Here is a 16,524-nt window from a genome sequence, read left to right as displayed (position 1 = left end):
ACATTTTTTGTGGGCTGGTATCACTCGCCCCCTCCCTTGATATGGGGATACCAGTTTGCATACCATGTGTGCCTGCCCGGTTCATTCAGCATTCATTTTTATTTTTTTACAGTAAGCAAATAAACACAAAATATACCGCTGAACCTGTATTAAGAAAACACAGGTACTTACCTCTTGATATAAAAAAAAAACAGGTTCAGCACACTCCATAAACTAACATTTTACAGCTCTGAAGCAGTACTTTCCCCTCTTTAAACAGGAAATAGAGTTTCCAAGCAGTGCTTTAAGTGGCCCAAAAGAGGTGCCGGTACTCTATTATAGCCTATAAATCCCCCCCCCCCAACACAGGGTCCCCACAGAGCACCACGCCTGGCCTGGGACTCCGGAGCAGGGGGACTCACTGGTGGTGACTGGTCTGGCTCTGGAGTGGGAAATATTCTTGGGGGGGGGGGCAATTGAGGGTGCAGATGTCCAAAATTAGCGTACTATTACGCTAAGGCGCACGGAGAGGTGGCGGTATGCTCAAGAGCCATATTTGGAAGTGGCGGTACTGAGTACCAGTGCATACCGGCACACTTAAAGCACTGTTTCTAAGTGGAAAACATGGGCGAATGTTGGGTGAATGCCTCAACAAATCTACATTCTATTAGTGATAAATAACAGGATCAGTACAGTAAAGCACTTTCCCATTGAAGAACAGATGTTGGGTGAATCTTGTTTCATTAACTTTTCACGTAGGTGAATCTTTGCTGCTATTTTCATTGGGACAATCTTGTTTGAAAAAACAAGCATAAGCTACAGGGGGGAATGGGACTGCTGGATTATGATTTGTATCATAAAGGTACAGTGGCAGCGCGCGTACTGGAATGGTTCCCTTGTCCTTTTCCGAAGGCATCCACCTTTGCCGAGCAAGACCTCTCTCCCCTTGATCTTTGAGCCCTCCTATGGGGCCACGGCCGTGACTTCCATAAGGTCACCTCTGCGTCTCCCCTGACCCACGCAGCGTTACATTTATGGTACAAGAAGGGTTTAGGCTCTTTACTATCGTCGGACCCATCCCCCCTCACGGCCTTGTTTGACAATCCTCTTTTCCCACAGGGTATGGGTTCTTCCTTGGTGGGGTCCTTTTTCTCATAGAACCTGGCCCGTGGTGCACGCTTTTGTCCATCCCCTCAATGTGGGACCCGTCGTCCCTACAGGCGGGGGCGACTGGCTTACCTCAATGCATCTATTCTCCTTTCTGTAGCTCCCTGTTCGCCTTCTCTCATGTTCATAGGCCCCTTACTGAACACGAACGACTGTGCTCCCTCTCCGGAAAGCCTAGACATTTACTCTCCCGCATTTATAAATTGCTGCAGGGGCTACTGCACCCTCTTCTTCCTACCTACACCAGGGGATGGTCTGTAAATCTGGAAAAAGACCTTACATCTGCTGACTGGCGCACTTCTTTCCATTTTACCCATAAATCTACTGTCTCCTGTTATGCTCAGAAAAAAACTTTAAGATCTTGTCATGGTGGTACAGGGACCCCCATTCCCTTCATAAAATCTTCCCACAGATGTCTTCTTGCTGGAGGTGCAAATCCGCAGAGGGTACCTATCTCCATGTTTGGTGGGATTGTAGCAGAATACGGCCTTTGTGGTCTGCGGTCTTCTCAATCTACAACAAACTATACGATGCATCCCTGACCCCTTCGCCAGAGGTTACACTTCTATCCATACTGCCAGGTTCCGTGACCTCTCAGAAACGTACCCTACTGCGATTCTTCCGTACGGCAGCGAGGCGGACTGTGCCTATGTTTTGGAAGACCACGACCTCTTCTCCTTTGTCCCTGTGGGTTTCTACGGTTAATATTATGTGAATGGAGGAAATGCTGGGAATGGATAACGGTACTTTTGAGAAATTCCTCCAGCTGTGGCATGTTTGGCTCGACTTCTCTGGCTCTGACGTTTTTGAAGACCATGGTTTCTTCTTATTAAAATGCTTTACTCCACTTCCCTGACCCTGGCCTGGTGAAATTTGAAGTTGTTCGCGTACCCTTTCCCTTGATCCTCAGTGATTTCTTTCCTTCTCCCTTAGCTTTCCTTCACTATTTCCCTCTTCTTCCGCTTTCCTTTCTCACTTTCCTCTCTCTTCGTCTCTATTCCCTCCCTCAGTTTTAAATTGCAATACCCGTGGATGTCTATGCACTTATGTTTTCAGCTTGGTGTACCCACGAATCGAACTGAGATGTTCTTTTCTATGTAGTACCATGATAACCCTACCTCGAGTGTTATTTATACTGTTCCTTTGTTCTACAGTGGGGACTGCATCCCCCCTTTTTTTTTATACTCTGTTTAATGTTTACTGTTCTCTTACTTTTTTGCAATTTCAAATAAAAATATATTTGTCTCTAAAAAAACAAGCAAAAACCACTGCGATAAATAGAGGCAATGTGGAAAATCGAATCTTGATAAAAAATAAAAAAACGTGCAAATGTTAGGCAACTTTTTTTAAAATATATTCATAAACATAGAGTTAACAATTTGCATCAGTCTAGCTTAAGAGAGAACTTCCAAGAAAAAGCTGGAGACTTCTTAGTAACCAGCAACTGTTGAGATAAGGATCTGCAGTATATAATGTACAGTAAAGCTCATAAAAGTTAGCCTTCTGTAACCCACAACATATTGTGCAGAGTGCAATAGTAATTAATATGTAAAGTAGAGCACAGCACAGTACAGTATGCCACATACAGCCTTCTTTTTTTTATTAACTTTTTTTAAGAGCCGGTTCACACTGAGGTGACACGACTTCGGGGGGACGACCTGTGAAGTCGCGTGCACCGCGACTTCGGCTCGACTTGCAGGGACTTCACATAATGGAAGTCTATGCAAGTCGCTCCGAGGTTGCCCCAAAGTAGTACAGGACCCTTTTTCTAAGTCGGAGCGACTTGTGTCGCTGCTATTAGAACGAGTCCTGTGCTACTCAATGGACCGTGACCGACCGCAAGTCGCCTGACAAGTCGCGCTAATGTAAATGGGCTCTAAGGAATGACCTAAGTTTATTATAAATGTTTAAATTTACCTACTGTTGATTGACACGCTAGCTCTGTTGAACCAGGTCCTGCTAAAACAAGGTCCCCTGGCACCCAATGCAATGATGCCAAAAGTGTGTCCCCTTTTGTCTCCCCCATGAATCACCCTTACACACAGCACATAGAGTGGACGGTCTGCTGTACCCAAAAGCCCAACTCCAAGAAAACTGAACATTCTCCTTGTACTGGGTCTATACTTGCACTGCAAAGGCTAACTGCTTGCTCAATCTAGGACTAGGGGGTAGTAAAAGCAGTTATACTTACCTGATCCTTCACTCCCCCCAGCAGACAATGTTCTTCCATGATCCAGTAGTTGAATGTCCCTCAGCTTCTGTATACCCAGTGCAGTGCTCTGATTCCTGCATTAGTCTTGATTATGTCAGAGGACCGTAGACTGCTTGAGCATGGGAGAGAGGAGGCTGCAGAAACCAGTCTAGCAGGTGCAGAGTGGGCACATTTTCAGGTTTTCTGGAGTTAAGCTCTAATGGAAAAGCCCTGGTCCTGCTTGCAGGGTGTATAATTATTTTTTTGGGGATACATGTTGTTAGCATCTCATTATCCTGAGGTTATCTTTCTAAACTCCCCATAATTTCACAATTTTCCCATGATCCTAGACTAACACTCACTAGCTTTCTACAATTAAATGGTTTTCTTCCTTAGAGGCATAGCATGCTAAGCAATTCTTTATGCGTCATTAACAGACTCCATGAATGTACGATTCCCTCCCTATCATTATCTCAATTTATGCATTTATTTTTTTTACAAAATTTTAACAGGGATTGACATCTAATACTTAGATATATATTAAAAACTGTCATAAGTTTTAGCTACTGTAAACACACACACAATTAATGGTTTTAACCTAAAGAACTAATAAAGTCATTGTAACGCTTTAATTATTTTTTTTTATTAAAAGAATAAACATTACATGTCAATGGTTTTGCACAGAGCAGTCTTAATCCTCTGCTGCTGGTGTCCTCCGCCAGTGCTCTTGGCTCCTGCTCTTCGGCGAGTGCCCCCATAGAAAGTCGCTTCCTATGGGGGCACTCATGCCGGCTCAATCCCACTCCCTACTCCCTCGCCACAGAATTTATTTGACAGCAGGAGCCAATGGCTCTCTGAAAGTGACAAGGAGACATTCCGCGAAGTATTCTTGGATGGGTGTAGAGGCAAGCACAATAAAAAGGTTTGTCACACTTAAGCAGAGTTATATAAAGTACTCGAAACCCATACTTGAGTAAAAGTTCAAGCGCTCGATCAAAAAGTGACTTGAGTAGAAGTGGAAATGCTCGATCAAAAAGTGACTTGAGTAGAAGCACTAAAGTATTCAACATTTTTTGTACTTAAGTATTGCAAGTAGTTTTTTTTTAAATTTTCCTACTCAAGTACTGAAAGTAAAAGTACCAGTAGTTTTGGAAAAAAAATTGCTACTCAAGTACTGAAAGTAAAAGTACAAGTACTGTGTTATGTAGTTATTAAAGAAAGAAGTCAAAAGTTTGAACATCATATTGTTTTTTATTATTTCAAATGCAGCTTTTATTTATACATACAGTAGCATTTATTTTCGTATGCGCTGATAATACACATGTTTTGAGCTTCATGAAACCTGCCATCTACTGTTCTGGCAGTGGTAATTTTTACAATTGTAACTAGTAACTATGCAGCACAAAAAAAAAATATCGGAGTAGAAGTATTGAAACCATTGAAAAAATGTAGTGAAGTAAAAGTGGAAGTAGGAGAAAATAATTCTACTCTAGGAAAGTACAGATACCGCCTTTCGGTGCTTAAGTACAGTAGTGAAGTAGTTCTACTTAGTTACTATACATCTCTGCACTTAAGGTTATATTTAAGAAGTTTTTTGATGTTGACAGTTCATAGGTGATAAGTAAACCCAACGCATTTCAGAGGAAAAGCCGTCCCCTTCGTCTGTGTAGTAGATGTGGTCAGAACAGACCTGGAATCGAGAATCGGATAATAGTATGGGCTGTTTGCTGCTGTCAGATTGTAAAGTTGTGTCCTGGCAGCAGTGTGGGGACCTGCCCTGTTTCCAGAGCAATATTGAGTTTTATGAATGAATACAAGGCTTTCTCTGATTGGCCAAGGTGGAGAGGGAGACAGATGACATCATAATCTCCCTCTCAGCCATTCAGAGAATGCCTTGTATTCTTTGGAATAAATATAAGGCTCCCTGTAAACTGCTGAACAGTGCTTAGCCCAACTAGATTTTGTTCCGGGAACAGGACAGGAGGTCCTTATACCAACCTCCAGAACACAGCACTGTATACTACATGTAGCTGATGCTACATACAAGTTATAAAGCGTTGACGGCTGGTGCATGTATTAGTAAAGGATATAGTTTGTTTGATCCAGCTTGGCCCAAACATGCTGCTTAAAGTGATAGCAAAGCTGGAGTTAGGCTTTAAAGAATGGCAATGTACTGTAACACACATACACGGTGCAATGCTATGCGTTACCATAACACTCATGTTGTGAAGGAGCCCTGACAATCAAAAGATAATCTCCTGATATGCTGAGTAGCAAAAGTTCTGGCAGAAAAAGACGACATGACATTTGGTACGAGTTGTAATATTTTTTTTCTTTAGCCTGAAGTTGTCAAACTTATCTCCTTGAGGCTTGGAAGTAGTTTCATGCTCCTACATCAAATGTTGCTTTACAAGTTTGTACTGGTCAAGGAATAAACTTGGTACATTTACATGACAAAACCCTCTAAGGCGATTACTATATCATATACAGACTTAGGCTAGTATTGCGCAGGCTGTTTTAAGGCTAGAGTTACAGTGCATGCCAGGGCAAAATAAAAACAACAGATTTAGTACATGTCTCCGATAAATGTACATTTCTCCATGTTTTATCTCTTTACCAAAACACTGCAAGTACAGAAAAATAATTGTAGATCTGCTAGAAATCCAGTGTGCTCCTAAATTCACTGAAATCCTAACCAGCATTGTCAGACCTGCCTGCTGGACTACAGGACTTCACCTAACCCCCCCCCCCCCCCCCACACTCCCTTCTGTCCCACTCCATACACATGAATTGCACCATTGAAGGCAGGATCCCTTGTCATGATGGCTGTCTGAGATTTCAGCATCCTATCAAAAAGCTTTCAGACTCTTCTCCTGTCAAGGTCTTACCTTGCCTTCCTGTTGGCAGACATCTTGGACATGTGCAGACTGCTGTATCTTATAAACTCTGTTTGCATCATCATTAGTCTGCTGCCTGGGCATCGCTCAGTGATCATGTTGCACACCTGACTATATATATCACCTGATGGCTGTCAGAACTTGCCCTTGCGCTCCAAGGTGCATCACTGCTAGCAGTCCTCTGGTCTCTGTGGGTTCTCCGTGCTTGGCTTGGCTTGGTTGATGACCTTCCTGGCTCTGGATTCCGCATCGGCAGATGACCCCACATCAGACGATGACCCGACTTCGGCAGACTACCTGCTTCTGGACTCTATCTCGGCTTGGATGACTACCTGTTCCTCTACTCGATCCTGGCTTGGATGACTACACGCTTCCGAACTTGACCCCGGCTGTTCTTGATTTTGCTCCTCTCTCTTGCTGTGTGATTATTATTATTGTTGCATAAATAAATCGCTTTATTTTACTTTATCTTCATGTGGTCTGGTTTCCTGACACCTGACATCTCAGCCTGTGACAACAGCACAGCACCATCTACAGGCTGGAAGAACACCTGCACCTGCCTACACTATGCTGCTACAGATTCTTAGGGTCCTTTCACACGGGCTTTGCACCGGGCGGACTCAGTTTTGCTCAGCGGGGATCGATCCACCGATCCCCACTGAGCAGGTGGATGACAGGTCTGTCTCCGCTTACTTTGCAGAGACGGAGCTGTCAGATCCCCGCTCTCCTCTATAGGAGATCGGATGGGTCAAATGGGAGTGGTTTCACAATTATCTAACAGCTGTGGCAGCTGCAGGGCTCTAATGAGGATATCTGCTGGGCCTGCATCTCCCATATTGGTAGTATTACACCACAAATTAAATTTTTATTGCAGGGGATGCCAGAAATCTGACTTGAATCTTTGCAGACTTCTGAGGAAATTGGGGAGCCAATCACACAAGCAGGAAATTATGTTTCTGGGGTGTGGTCAATACACATTCTGTGTACAGAACAGCTCCAGGTAGCCATATTGCATTGGATTTTCAGAAAATTACAACAGCTGCAGATTGAAAAGGAAAGGTCATTTTTAATAACATTCAATTACAATATGACTTGCATCGCAATTGTATACTCTATATTGTTTTTTCTTTATTTGCTGATTTTTTCCCCCACAAAAGTGGAGTTACCCTTTAAAGCAATACTTGGACAATCTGTGAACAGCCTAAGGCCAAAATGTTTTTTGTCTTGTTTTTTAGACATTCCATTACATCTACTAAACCAGTTAAACCAGTAGACAGCAAGCTGCTAAATTATGTTTAATTTTGTTATTTAAATTGTTTAGTGAAACGTGACTTGTAAAGCTAATGGTCATGAATTTGAAACTGTGGGAAAATGATATTATAATTGCAGAAAAGCAAAAGAGAAGGTTTTGCTCAAAGAAAATATTGACAGCTCTCGCTTTATGGAAGAACCTATATAAATAAATTGTGAATAACAGTAACAAATAAAAGTGAACTGCTAGCCGCGCACATAAATAATTAATTAATCCAACATAGTGACATGTGTATAAATAAACCATCAAATGCCCAATTATAGTGCATACACGGTCCAATTTCTCTGTGAAAAACTCAAAAGGAATCAGTTCATAAACAATTTGACAAGAAACTGAAAAGAATATTGATATATGATGATCCGGTGAGATTCCAGTGACTATAGAATGAAGAAACACCACCACCACCTCGGTGCTCCACTCCCCTCAGCCAAGCCACTCACCCCCACTTATTGCCCTCCACTCTCATGGACCGGGCTGATAACGCTCAGATATTCCACCTTGGCAAACAGGATGCAGCTCATAATAGATCCCTGATAACTAGGCAGCCTTCCTTCCGCTCATACCATGTAATAAAACAGAAGAGCCCCACTAGTGCAATAACGTATAAGACCTTTAATCTGATCAAACATCCACTAAAATGCACGTACATGAAATAATCCTTTAAAAGCACATCAATGAATAAAAGATGCAATATAAGCGGGGATTGGGGTGCTCACTCTGGTCCCGTTGCAGTGGTGTTGTAGTATTGTGACGCTGGAACCAAGAAGACACTTCCGCTCACCCGACCGATCCTTTGGTACATCGTGTGGCCACCCCTCTGACGCGTTTCGTCACTTCCTGACTTTTTTTGACAGCTCTCTTCTCTGTTTTTTTCCTTTGCTACCTTAGTGCACTGAGCATGCATTTTAATACATGAAATGCATTTAAAATAGAAATCCAATTCTTTCCTGCATGGCTAGTTCACATATATGTTCTGCAACTTAGTGCAAGTTTTACCTTTTGCAGACCTTGGGCATACCACATACCCTTTTCATCCCCCCCATACCTTGGTGAATTTAGTCAGCAAAGTCACTGATAAATTGACAGCCCGGTCCTGGTCTCTACTGTAAGGGCTTCTGCTGTATACATGAAGCTGACAAACAGTGTTTGCAAGCTTCATTAATAGATACTTGTTACCAAGTATTGAAACTGGTTCTTTTCTTTGTAGATAAAACATACCAAGTCGCCTGACAAGTCGCCCCAGTGTGAACCGGCTCTTATCTGTAAACTTACCTTATTTGATTTGTTTATTTTTTGTGTAGATAATAAAAATACACAAAATAAAAAAATTGCAAGACAATACTTTTATCATTTTCTGTTCCAAAAATGTTGTATGTATTACTTCATTATTATAAGTAATTACAAGATTATAGCTGAACCAATTGAGTTAAACACACAAATTGCACTGGTCCTTTAATAATATAAAGGTTCAACGGGGTTTAAATATATGTATGCTTACAAAAGTTAAAGTATATGTATAGCCAAAGTTTTTTTTTTTTTTTGCATTTAAAGTGTTAAAACCATTGGAGCTGTATGATGACCTGGAAAAAGAATTGTCAAAATGAAAAGTCAGTAATGCCAGCCTACATATTTCTGCTAGTACAGTTTTCAGTTAATAAAAAGGTACATTAATGTGCATTAAACCACAGCTATCGATCAGCCTTCATCTTTCATTACTTTGGAGTAATAGTTGTCTTATTAGTTATTTCAAAATACTAATATCCTTATCATGTCAACCAAGTGACATCAAATACAGTGTATGAATTTTATTTATTTATTTAATTGATATATTTATTTTAATGGCTAATATTTTTTTTTTTTTTTCTGTGTGTACAGACCAGAAAACTGACTAAAGCAGAGCGCCAGAGGTTCAGTGAAGAGGTGGAGATGCTAAAAGGTCTGCAACATCCAAACATAGTGAGATTTTATGATTCTTGGAAGACTCTGGTAAAGGGACAGATCTGCATCGTCCTGGTTACAGAACTCATGACATCTGGAACTTTAAAGACGTACGTGCCTTTTTCTTTAATTACCATTGCTATTTTTTAAAATGTTTTATTCTATATATTTGCTGCACGCCAAAGGACTATAAAATGTAGTGCCATAGAGTACAAAGGATAGGTGTCTGGAGCACTGGGCCTCTAGTAAAGCTAAAGCAAATGTAAATCCTATTTAGAGGGTTTTTATCAGGCAGCTCTCCAGAAAATAGGGGCTGAAGTTTGGCTCTTATGTGACATCTATGCCAAACCAGCCACTGCGCAGCTCAACATACCAATTTGTCTTCCAGAACATAATTGTTTTATACTGTTAAGTACGTGCCAATTTGTTTTCTACAGATCCTGATAAAACCTTAGGAGTCCCTGAAACATGCTGGCTTTATGTTTTATATAAAACAAAAATACACTTCACCTTTAGGGAAAAAAAAATATATATATATATATGTATCTATATATATATATATATATATGTATCTATATATATATATCTGTAATCAGAAATTATATCTTAAATACAATAAATTAAGAATTGCAAAAATTGTGTATAAGTGCATTAAGCACCATATACAGTATATATATATATATATATATATATATATATATATATATATATATATATACAGTATATACATATACATATATATATATACATATATATATCAGTGTTGCCAACCGTCCGTATATTCACGGACAGCCCGTAAAATCGGGGCACTTTTCTCCTGCCCGTAAATGCCCGTAGCAGGAGAAAAGTGCCCGTTAAAACGATGGCTGCGGCGAGACATTCTGACTGCGCATGCGCGGCGTGCGCCTCGGTCCCGTCGCCGGAAACTCTAACAGTCAGTGAGTCTCGTCATCATCTCCTCCTCCCCCGCCTGACCGCCTCTGCCTGTGCCCTGCCCATGGCCCGCCCAGAATGTTCCCGCCACTGCCGCCGCGGCCGCTACCTCCCCCAGCCTGAGCCTATCGGATCCAGTCATACAGTCAGGACTCAGGAGCCGAGGACACTCATGGAACTTGTGAGAAGAAGGGGGCAGACCCGGCAGAGCCAGAGAAGGACAGTGCCTGTGGGGACTAAAGGGGACAGGGAGGAATGACAGTGCCTGTGGGGACTAAAGGGGACAGGGAGGAATGACAGTGCCTGTGGGGACTAAAGGGGACAGGTAAATTGGGAATGACAGTGCCTTTGGGGACTAAAGGGGACAGGGAAATTGGGAATGACAGTGCCTGTGGGGACTAAAGGGGACAGGGAAATTGGGAATGACAGTGCCTGTGGGGACTAAAGGGGACAGGGAAATTGGAAATGACAGTGCCTGTGGGGACTAAAGAGGACAGGGAATGAAAGTGCCTGTGGGGCTAAAGGGGACAGGAAATTACAGTGCCTGTGAGGACTAAAGGGGACAGGGAATGACAGTGCCTGTGGGGGCTGATTCTGAAGGGGACACAGAAGGACAGTACTATGGGGTCTGAAGGGGGCACAGAAGGACAGTACTATGGGGTCTGAAGGGGGCACAGAAGGACAGTACTATGGGGTCTGAAGGGGGTACAGAAGGACAGTACTATGGGGTCTGAAGGGGGCACAGAAGGACAGTACTATGGGGTCTGAAGGGGGCACAGAAGGACAGTACTATGGGGTCTGAAGGGGGCACAGAAGGACAGTACTATGGGGTCTGAAGGGGACACAGAAGGACAGTACTATGGGGGCTGAAGGGGTCACAGAAGGACAGTACTATGAGGTCTGAAGGGGGCACAGAAGGACAGTACTATGGCGTCTGAAGGGGACACAGAAGGACAGTACTATGGGGGTCTGAAGGGGACACAGAAGGACAGTACTATGGGGGCTGAAGGGGGCACAGAAGGACAGTACTATGGGGGCTGAAGGGGGCACAGAAGGACAGTACTATGGGGGCTGAAGGGGACACAGAAGGACAGTACTATGGGGTCTGAAGGGGGCACAGAAGGACAGTACTATGGGGTCTGAAGGGGGCACAGAAGGACAGTACTATGGGGGCTGAAGGGGGCACAGAAGGACAGTACTATGGGGGCTGAAGGGGACACAGAAGGACAGTACTATGGGGGCTGAAGGGGACACAGAAGGACAGTACTATGGGGTCTGAAGGGGACACAGAAGGACAGTACTATGGGGTCTGAAGGGGGCACAGAAGGACAGTACTATGGGGTCTGAAGGGGACACAGAAGGATGGTACTACGGGGGCTGAAGGGGGCACAGAAGGACAGTACTATGGGGGCTGAAGGGGGCACAGAAGGACAGTACTATTTGGTCTGAAGGGGGCACAGAAGGACAGTACTATGGGGGCTGAAGGGGGCACAGAAGGACAGTACTATGGGGTCTGAAGGGGGCACAGAAGGACAGTACTATGGGGTCTGAAGGGGGCACAGAAGGACAGTACTATGGGGTCTGAAGGGGACACAGAAGGACAGTACTATGGGGGCTGAAGGGGGCACAGAAGGACAGTACTATGGGGGCTGAAGGGGGCACAGAAGGACAGTGCTGTAGAGGGTATATGAAGGTGGGCAGAGGAGGACTCTGCTGTGGGACGGTGATGTAAAAGGTGGCAGAGGTTGGTGGAGGGTGAAGGGGGGCAGATTAGGACACTACTGTTGGGGGGGAATGGGGGGTGTCTGCAGCCTCTAAATACCTCCTGTACCATGTCCGCGCAGCCTCTGACCATCTCCTGTAGAACGTCCGCAGTCTCTGACCTCCTCCGGTATCATGTTCGCAGCCTCTAACCACCTCCTGTATGATGTCCACAGCATCTGACCACCTCCCGTATCATTTCCGCAGCCTCTGACCACCCTCAGGTAAGTGACAGCGCTGCCAGGCCAGGCTAAGGGGGGGTCACTGATGCAAGGGCTGGGTGAATACAATAATGTAAGGGGGAACTGATATAAAGGTTTCCCCCTTATAGCAGGGAATCCCCCCCTTACCTTAGTGTAATTAATCTGTGGAAGGTGGTCTCTGGTCACCAAAGTCCCCCCCCCCATCAGAGTTCCTGATATTCCTCTCTACATCAGAGTCTGCAGGATTCTCCCCTTACAGTGTGAAGGGGGAACTCTGCGGACCCTGATGTAAAAGGGAACTCTGATGTAAAGGGGAATGCAGTGGACTCTGATATAAGGCGGTTTCTGGTCACCAGAGCCCCCACTTAAATCAGAGTTCCCCCTTAAATCAAGATCTGCAGCATTCCTCTTTATGTCAGAGTTACACTGTAAGGGAAATCCTGCACACTCTGGGAAAGCTGTGCTGGCTGGGTTGTATTAATCTGATCTTCATGTAAATGGAGAAATATGGTTTTTGACTTTTGTTTAACCTAAACACATTGCTAATAGCACCATCTACATGTTTATAGTTTAAGTATTGATATTTGCACGGTTTAGCACTGAAAACAGCCTGTATATGTACATTTTTGCAGTGCCAGTAAAAAATTTGTGCCGTCCGTAAATTTTGGACATTCTGCCAGTAAATTTCCCTCCGGGGGGTTGGCAACACTGCACACAAATTTGTGAAGATCACCCTCAGAGGACAACCATCTTTTGGAAAATTGAAATACTGCTCACTGTAAAATATTGAAACTAGAAAAAAAATAAAACAAATGCATCCACTACATCTATAGATTTGTCTTGTTTTTGGATTTAATACCACGTTAAATGTAGTCACCACAATATCCAGGATTTACAACTCTTTATTTAGTTTGATTTCCCAAACAGACTCATAATTGAAGACAAGGAATAATCACAACAGCAAAATAACACTATTAAAATGTGTTAAATATAAAACCAAGGAAAACTGTCACATTGATAGTGCACCATAGCACTATGTAACAGCACTCCACAAATACTCCATTTGTAGAATTATCAACACAAGCTTCATCACGGCAGACACTGGCAAATTAAATGCCTAACGTATTATTGACACCTGGTCTCATTCTCCATGTTTCGTCATCAGATTTCCATGGGAGATTTGTGAGTTTTCCTTCAGCCAACGATAAATTTAATGACAGCTTTTTGCTATCCAGCTTAATATGGACCTTTATTTTTTTTTTTTCATTGGACAGTATGGTCAAATATCTTATAAGCTGGACTTTGATGAAAAAAATTACCCTTGCAAAAGGGCTTTCCCAGCACTGCAAGTGTTAAAGTAGGATTCCGGGATAACACTAACTAATCTTAAAAATACTCCCTTACCCCTCTTAACGCTTTTTCTGACTAACCTGTGTAAGAAAGGTGCATATACTGTACTTACCTATTTTCATGCAGCGGTGGGTCTGTCATGTGATTGGCTCCCCTGTTCTCAGCCAGCGTTTGCTTCAGGGGCGATAAGGGAGCACCAACAAAGAATCTGTGGGTGACATCACTGCTCCAGGCTTTATCAGCCGCTGTCAAGCACTTTCCGCTCTCCCCTGCATCTGGCCGATGGCTGACACAGGGAAGATCGCATGACCGGACTGGAGTGGAATAAAAAAAGGTAAGTATACCTTACCAACAAAGAATCTGTGGGTGACATCACTGCTCCAGGCTTTATTAGCCGCTGTCAAGCACTTTCCCCTCTCCCCTGCATCTGGCTGCTGGCTGACACAGGGAAGATCACATGACCGGACTGGAGCGGAATAAAAAAAGGTAAGTATACGCACCTTTCTTACACAGGTTAGTTGGAATAAGTGTTAGGATGGGGGATGGAGTATTTTAGGATTAGTTAGTGTTATCCCAGTATTCGACCTTTATTTTGTCTAGGGACAGTATATTTTGTTTCCTGGAATCTAGTTTTAATATCCAGCCACTCAATAATGGGGTCAGAAGAGCAAATCTGTATGTCGATGTTGTTTAATTTTTGAGTCAAATATTTATACTTTTCTCCTATTGCTTTCTTAGCTACTTGAAGAGGTTCAAGGAGATGAAACTAAAAGTACTGCAAAGGTGGAGTCGTCAAATTTTAAAGGGTCTGCACTTTCTCCACACCCGCTGTCCTCCCATAATACATCGTGACCTTAAATGTGACAACATCTTCATCACTGGGCCCACTGGCTTTGTTAAAATTGGGGATCTGGGTCTGGCCACGTTAAAAAGTGCCTCCTTTGCAAAGAGTGTCATAGGTATGGTAATGCAGATAGATGATGTGTTTATCTTAAGATTGCATAGCTCACAATTGTCCCTCTTTGTACCCCAAATCACTCTGTCCATCTTTTATCTCAAAGGTTCTGTCTTTTAAAACTGATACTTATGGCAGTATTAGTAGATCAGTAGAATGATTTTTCTTAGACAAGCATTTGATCCCTCAATTCCCAAGTAGTTCTTGCAACAACTGGAACTGCAAAGAGATGAAGAGCCAGTATGGGGAAACATGTTAGAAATTAGATTACGTATCCAAGCCGGGACTTAGTGAATGGAATTCTGCTGGCAACATTAAATAAGGTTTTTGCTCTAGGTACAGGTTTATTGGGAAAGGGACAGCTCATTGTGCGCACACAATTGAGAATCTAAGTTTGGAAAAGATTTTTAATTACATACAGAACATCTTTTAATGTTTATTGTATATTTGCCTGTACAGTTATTCATTATTTTTTTGCATAGTAAAGACAGTTCATGTGTTTTGGGACTAAATATAAAAACATAAAGGATCTGCAAGGGTTTGCTTAGGTGCCTACAGACTTGGAAGACCTAAAGCTGTCTATGAAGATGATGCTAATTGTGAAACTTTTGTGAGTTCATAAATGAATCACCACAAATTTTGGATCACCGAGAATGTAGAGAAATCATTCTTTTGAGACATTAGCCAGTTTAGATTTTATAATTTGATTGTTTGGGGCTACTAAGTCTAAATGTGCACAAGAAAATGTATTTCTTTTTAGTGCTAAAAATGTTCTTCTAAATTTGGTGTGTTTTAGACACACACTCAGTATTTTACTAGGTAATTATGTAAAAGAATATACAAATAAAACATTAAGAGAAAAAAAGAATTAAAAACTGCTGGACCAGCATGGTAAGTGGAGAATCACAGTTTACTTGATTCAGTCAGTTGCCCCAAGAACAGGTGAAGAATCTTCGACTCCATTAACAGGAAAAAAATATCCCTTATTTTAAGCCACACACCTTTTGTTCTTGGGTTTAGTTATCATTTAATTTTACCCCCTAACAGTTAAGCCTTAAAGCGATTGTAAAGTCTTGTCTTGCACAGAGCAGCCCAGATCCTCCTCTTCTCGGGACCCTCTTCTGTGATCCTGGCCCCTCCCTCCAGTTAAGTGCCCCCACTGCAAGCAGCTTACTATGGGGGCACCTGAGCCGAGTCACAGCTCCCTATGTCCATTCAGACATGGAGCCCTGACCTGGCACTTCCCCCTCTCTCCTGATTGGCTAGCTGACTTTGATTGACTGCTGCGGCAGCCAGTGGCACCGGTGCTGTGTCTCAGCCAAACAGGAGGGAGAATCTCAGATGGCTGAGACACTCGTAGACATCGCTGGATAGAGAGGGACATCAAGTAAGTGTTAGTGGAGCTGAGGGGGGCTGCTGCACACAGAAGGCTTTTTATCCTAATGCATAGAATGCATTAACCACTTGCCGACTGCCTAACGCCGATCTACGTCGGCAGTCAGCCCCTCACAGGCAAAGTGACGTAGGGCTACGTCACTAGCTTGTGAGGGTCTAGGGAGCGAGCGCGCGCCCCCGGAGGCGCGCTCCCGCTCCCGCGTGGTCACGGACCCCCCCGCGCGTGTGACCGGCGGACCCGATGTCCGCCGGTCACTCGGCGATCGGCGGGGGAGAGGGAGAATGTCAGGCAGCTTGTGTAAACAAGCTGCCTGTCATTCTCCTTGCTGTTAGGATACTGATCACTCGGATCTAGTATGTAGATCCGTTGATCAGTGTCCATACAGCTCAAGCCCCAGCCAATCACAGTAGAAAGCACGCCCCTAGGGATACACACAGCCCCT

At 43.3% G+C, this 16,524-nt stretch overlaps 1 protein-coding gene and 1 long non-coding RNA gene across 3 annotated transcripts in view; one reads left to right on the top strand and one right to left on the bottom strand.

Moving 5' to 3' along the window:
• The window catches only part of LOC309566786, a 1,174,540-nt gene that overhangs the window by 702,351 nt on the left and 455,665 nt on the right, over nucleotides 1–16,524 (bottom strand). The gene's annotated exons all lie outside the window — the stretch shown is intronic.
• WNK4 (WNK lysine deficient protein kinase 4) overlaps nucleotides 1–16,524 on the top strand; it is a 374,343-nt gene that overhangs the window by 207,323 nt on the left and 150,496 nt on the right. For both annotated transcript variants that reach the window (XM_082272080.1, XM_082272079.1), the window contains exons 2-3: nucleotides 9,422–9,594; nucleotides 14,470–14,690. In XM_082272080.1, the coding sequence (XP_082128206.1) occupies nucleotides 9,422–9,594; nucleotides 14,470–14,690 (394 nt within the window). The remainder of the gene's footprint in view (nucleotides 1–9,421; nucleotides 9,595–14,469; nucleotides 14,691–16,524) is intronic.

The sequence above is a fragment of the Pelophylax lessonae genome (genome assembly GCF_965119305.1).
Source record: "Pelophylax lessonae genome assembly, chromosome: 11".
Taxonomy (NCBI): domain Eukaryota; kingdom Metazoa; phylum Chordata; class Amphibia; order Anura; family Ranidae; genus Pelophylax; species Pelophylax lessonae.
Note: the sequence above shows the minus strand (reverse complement) of the source record. Positions and strands in the feature narration are given on the sequence as shown.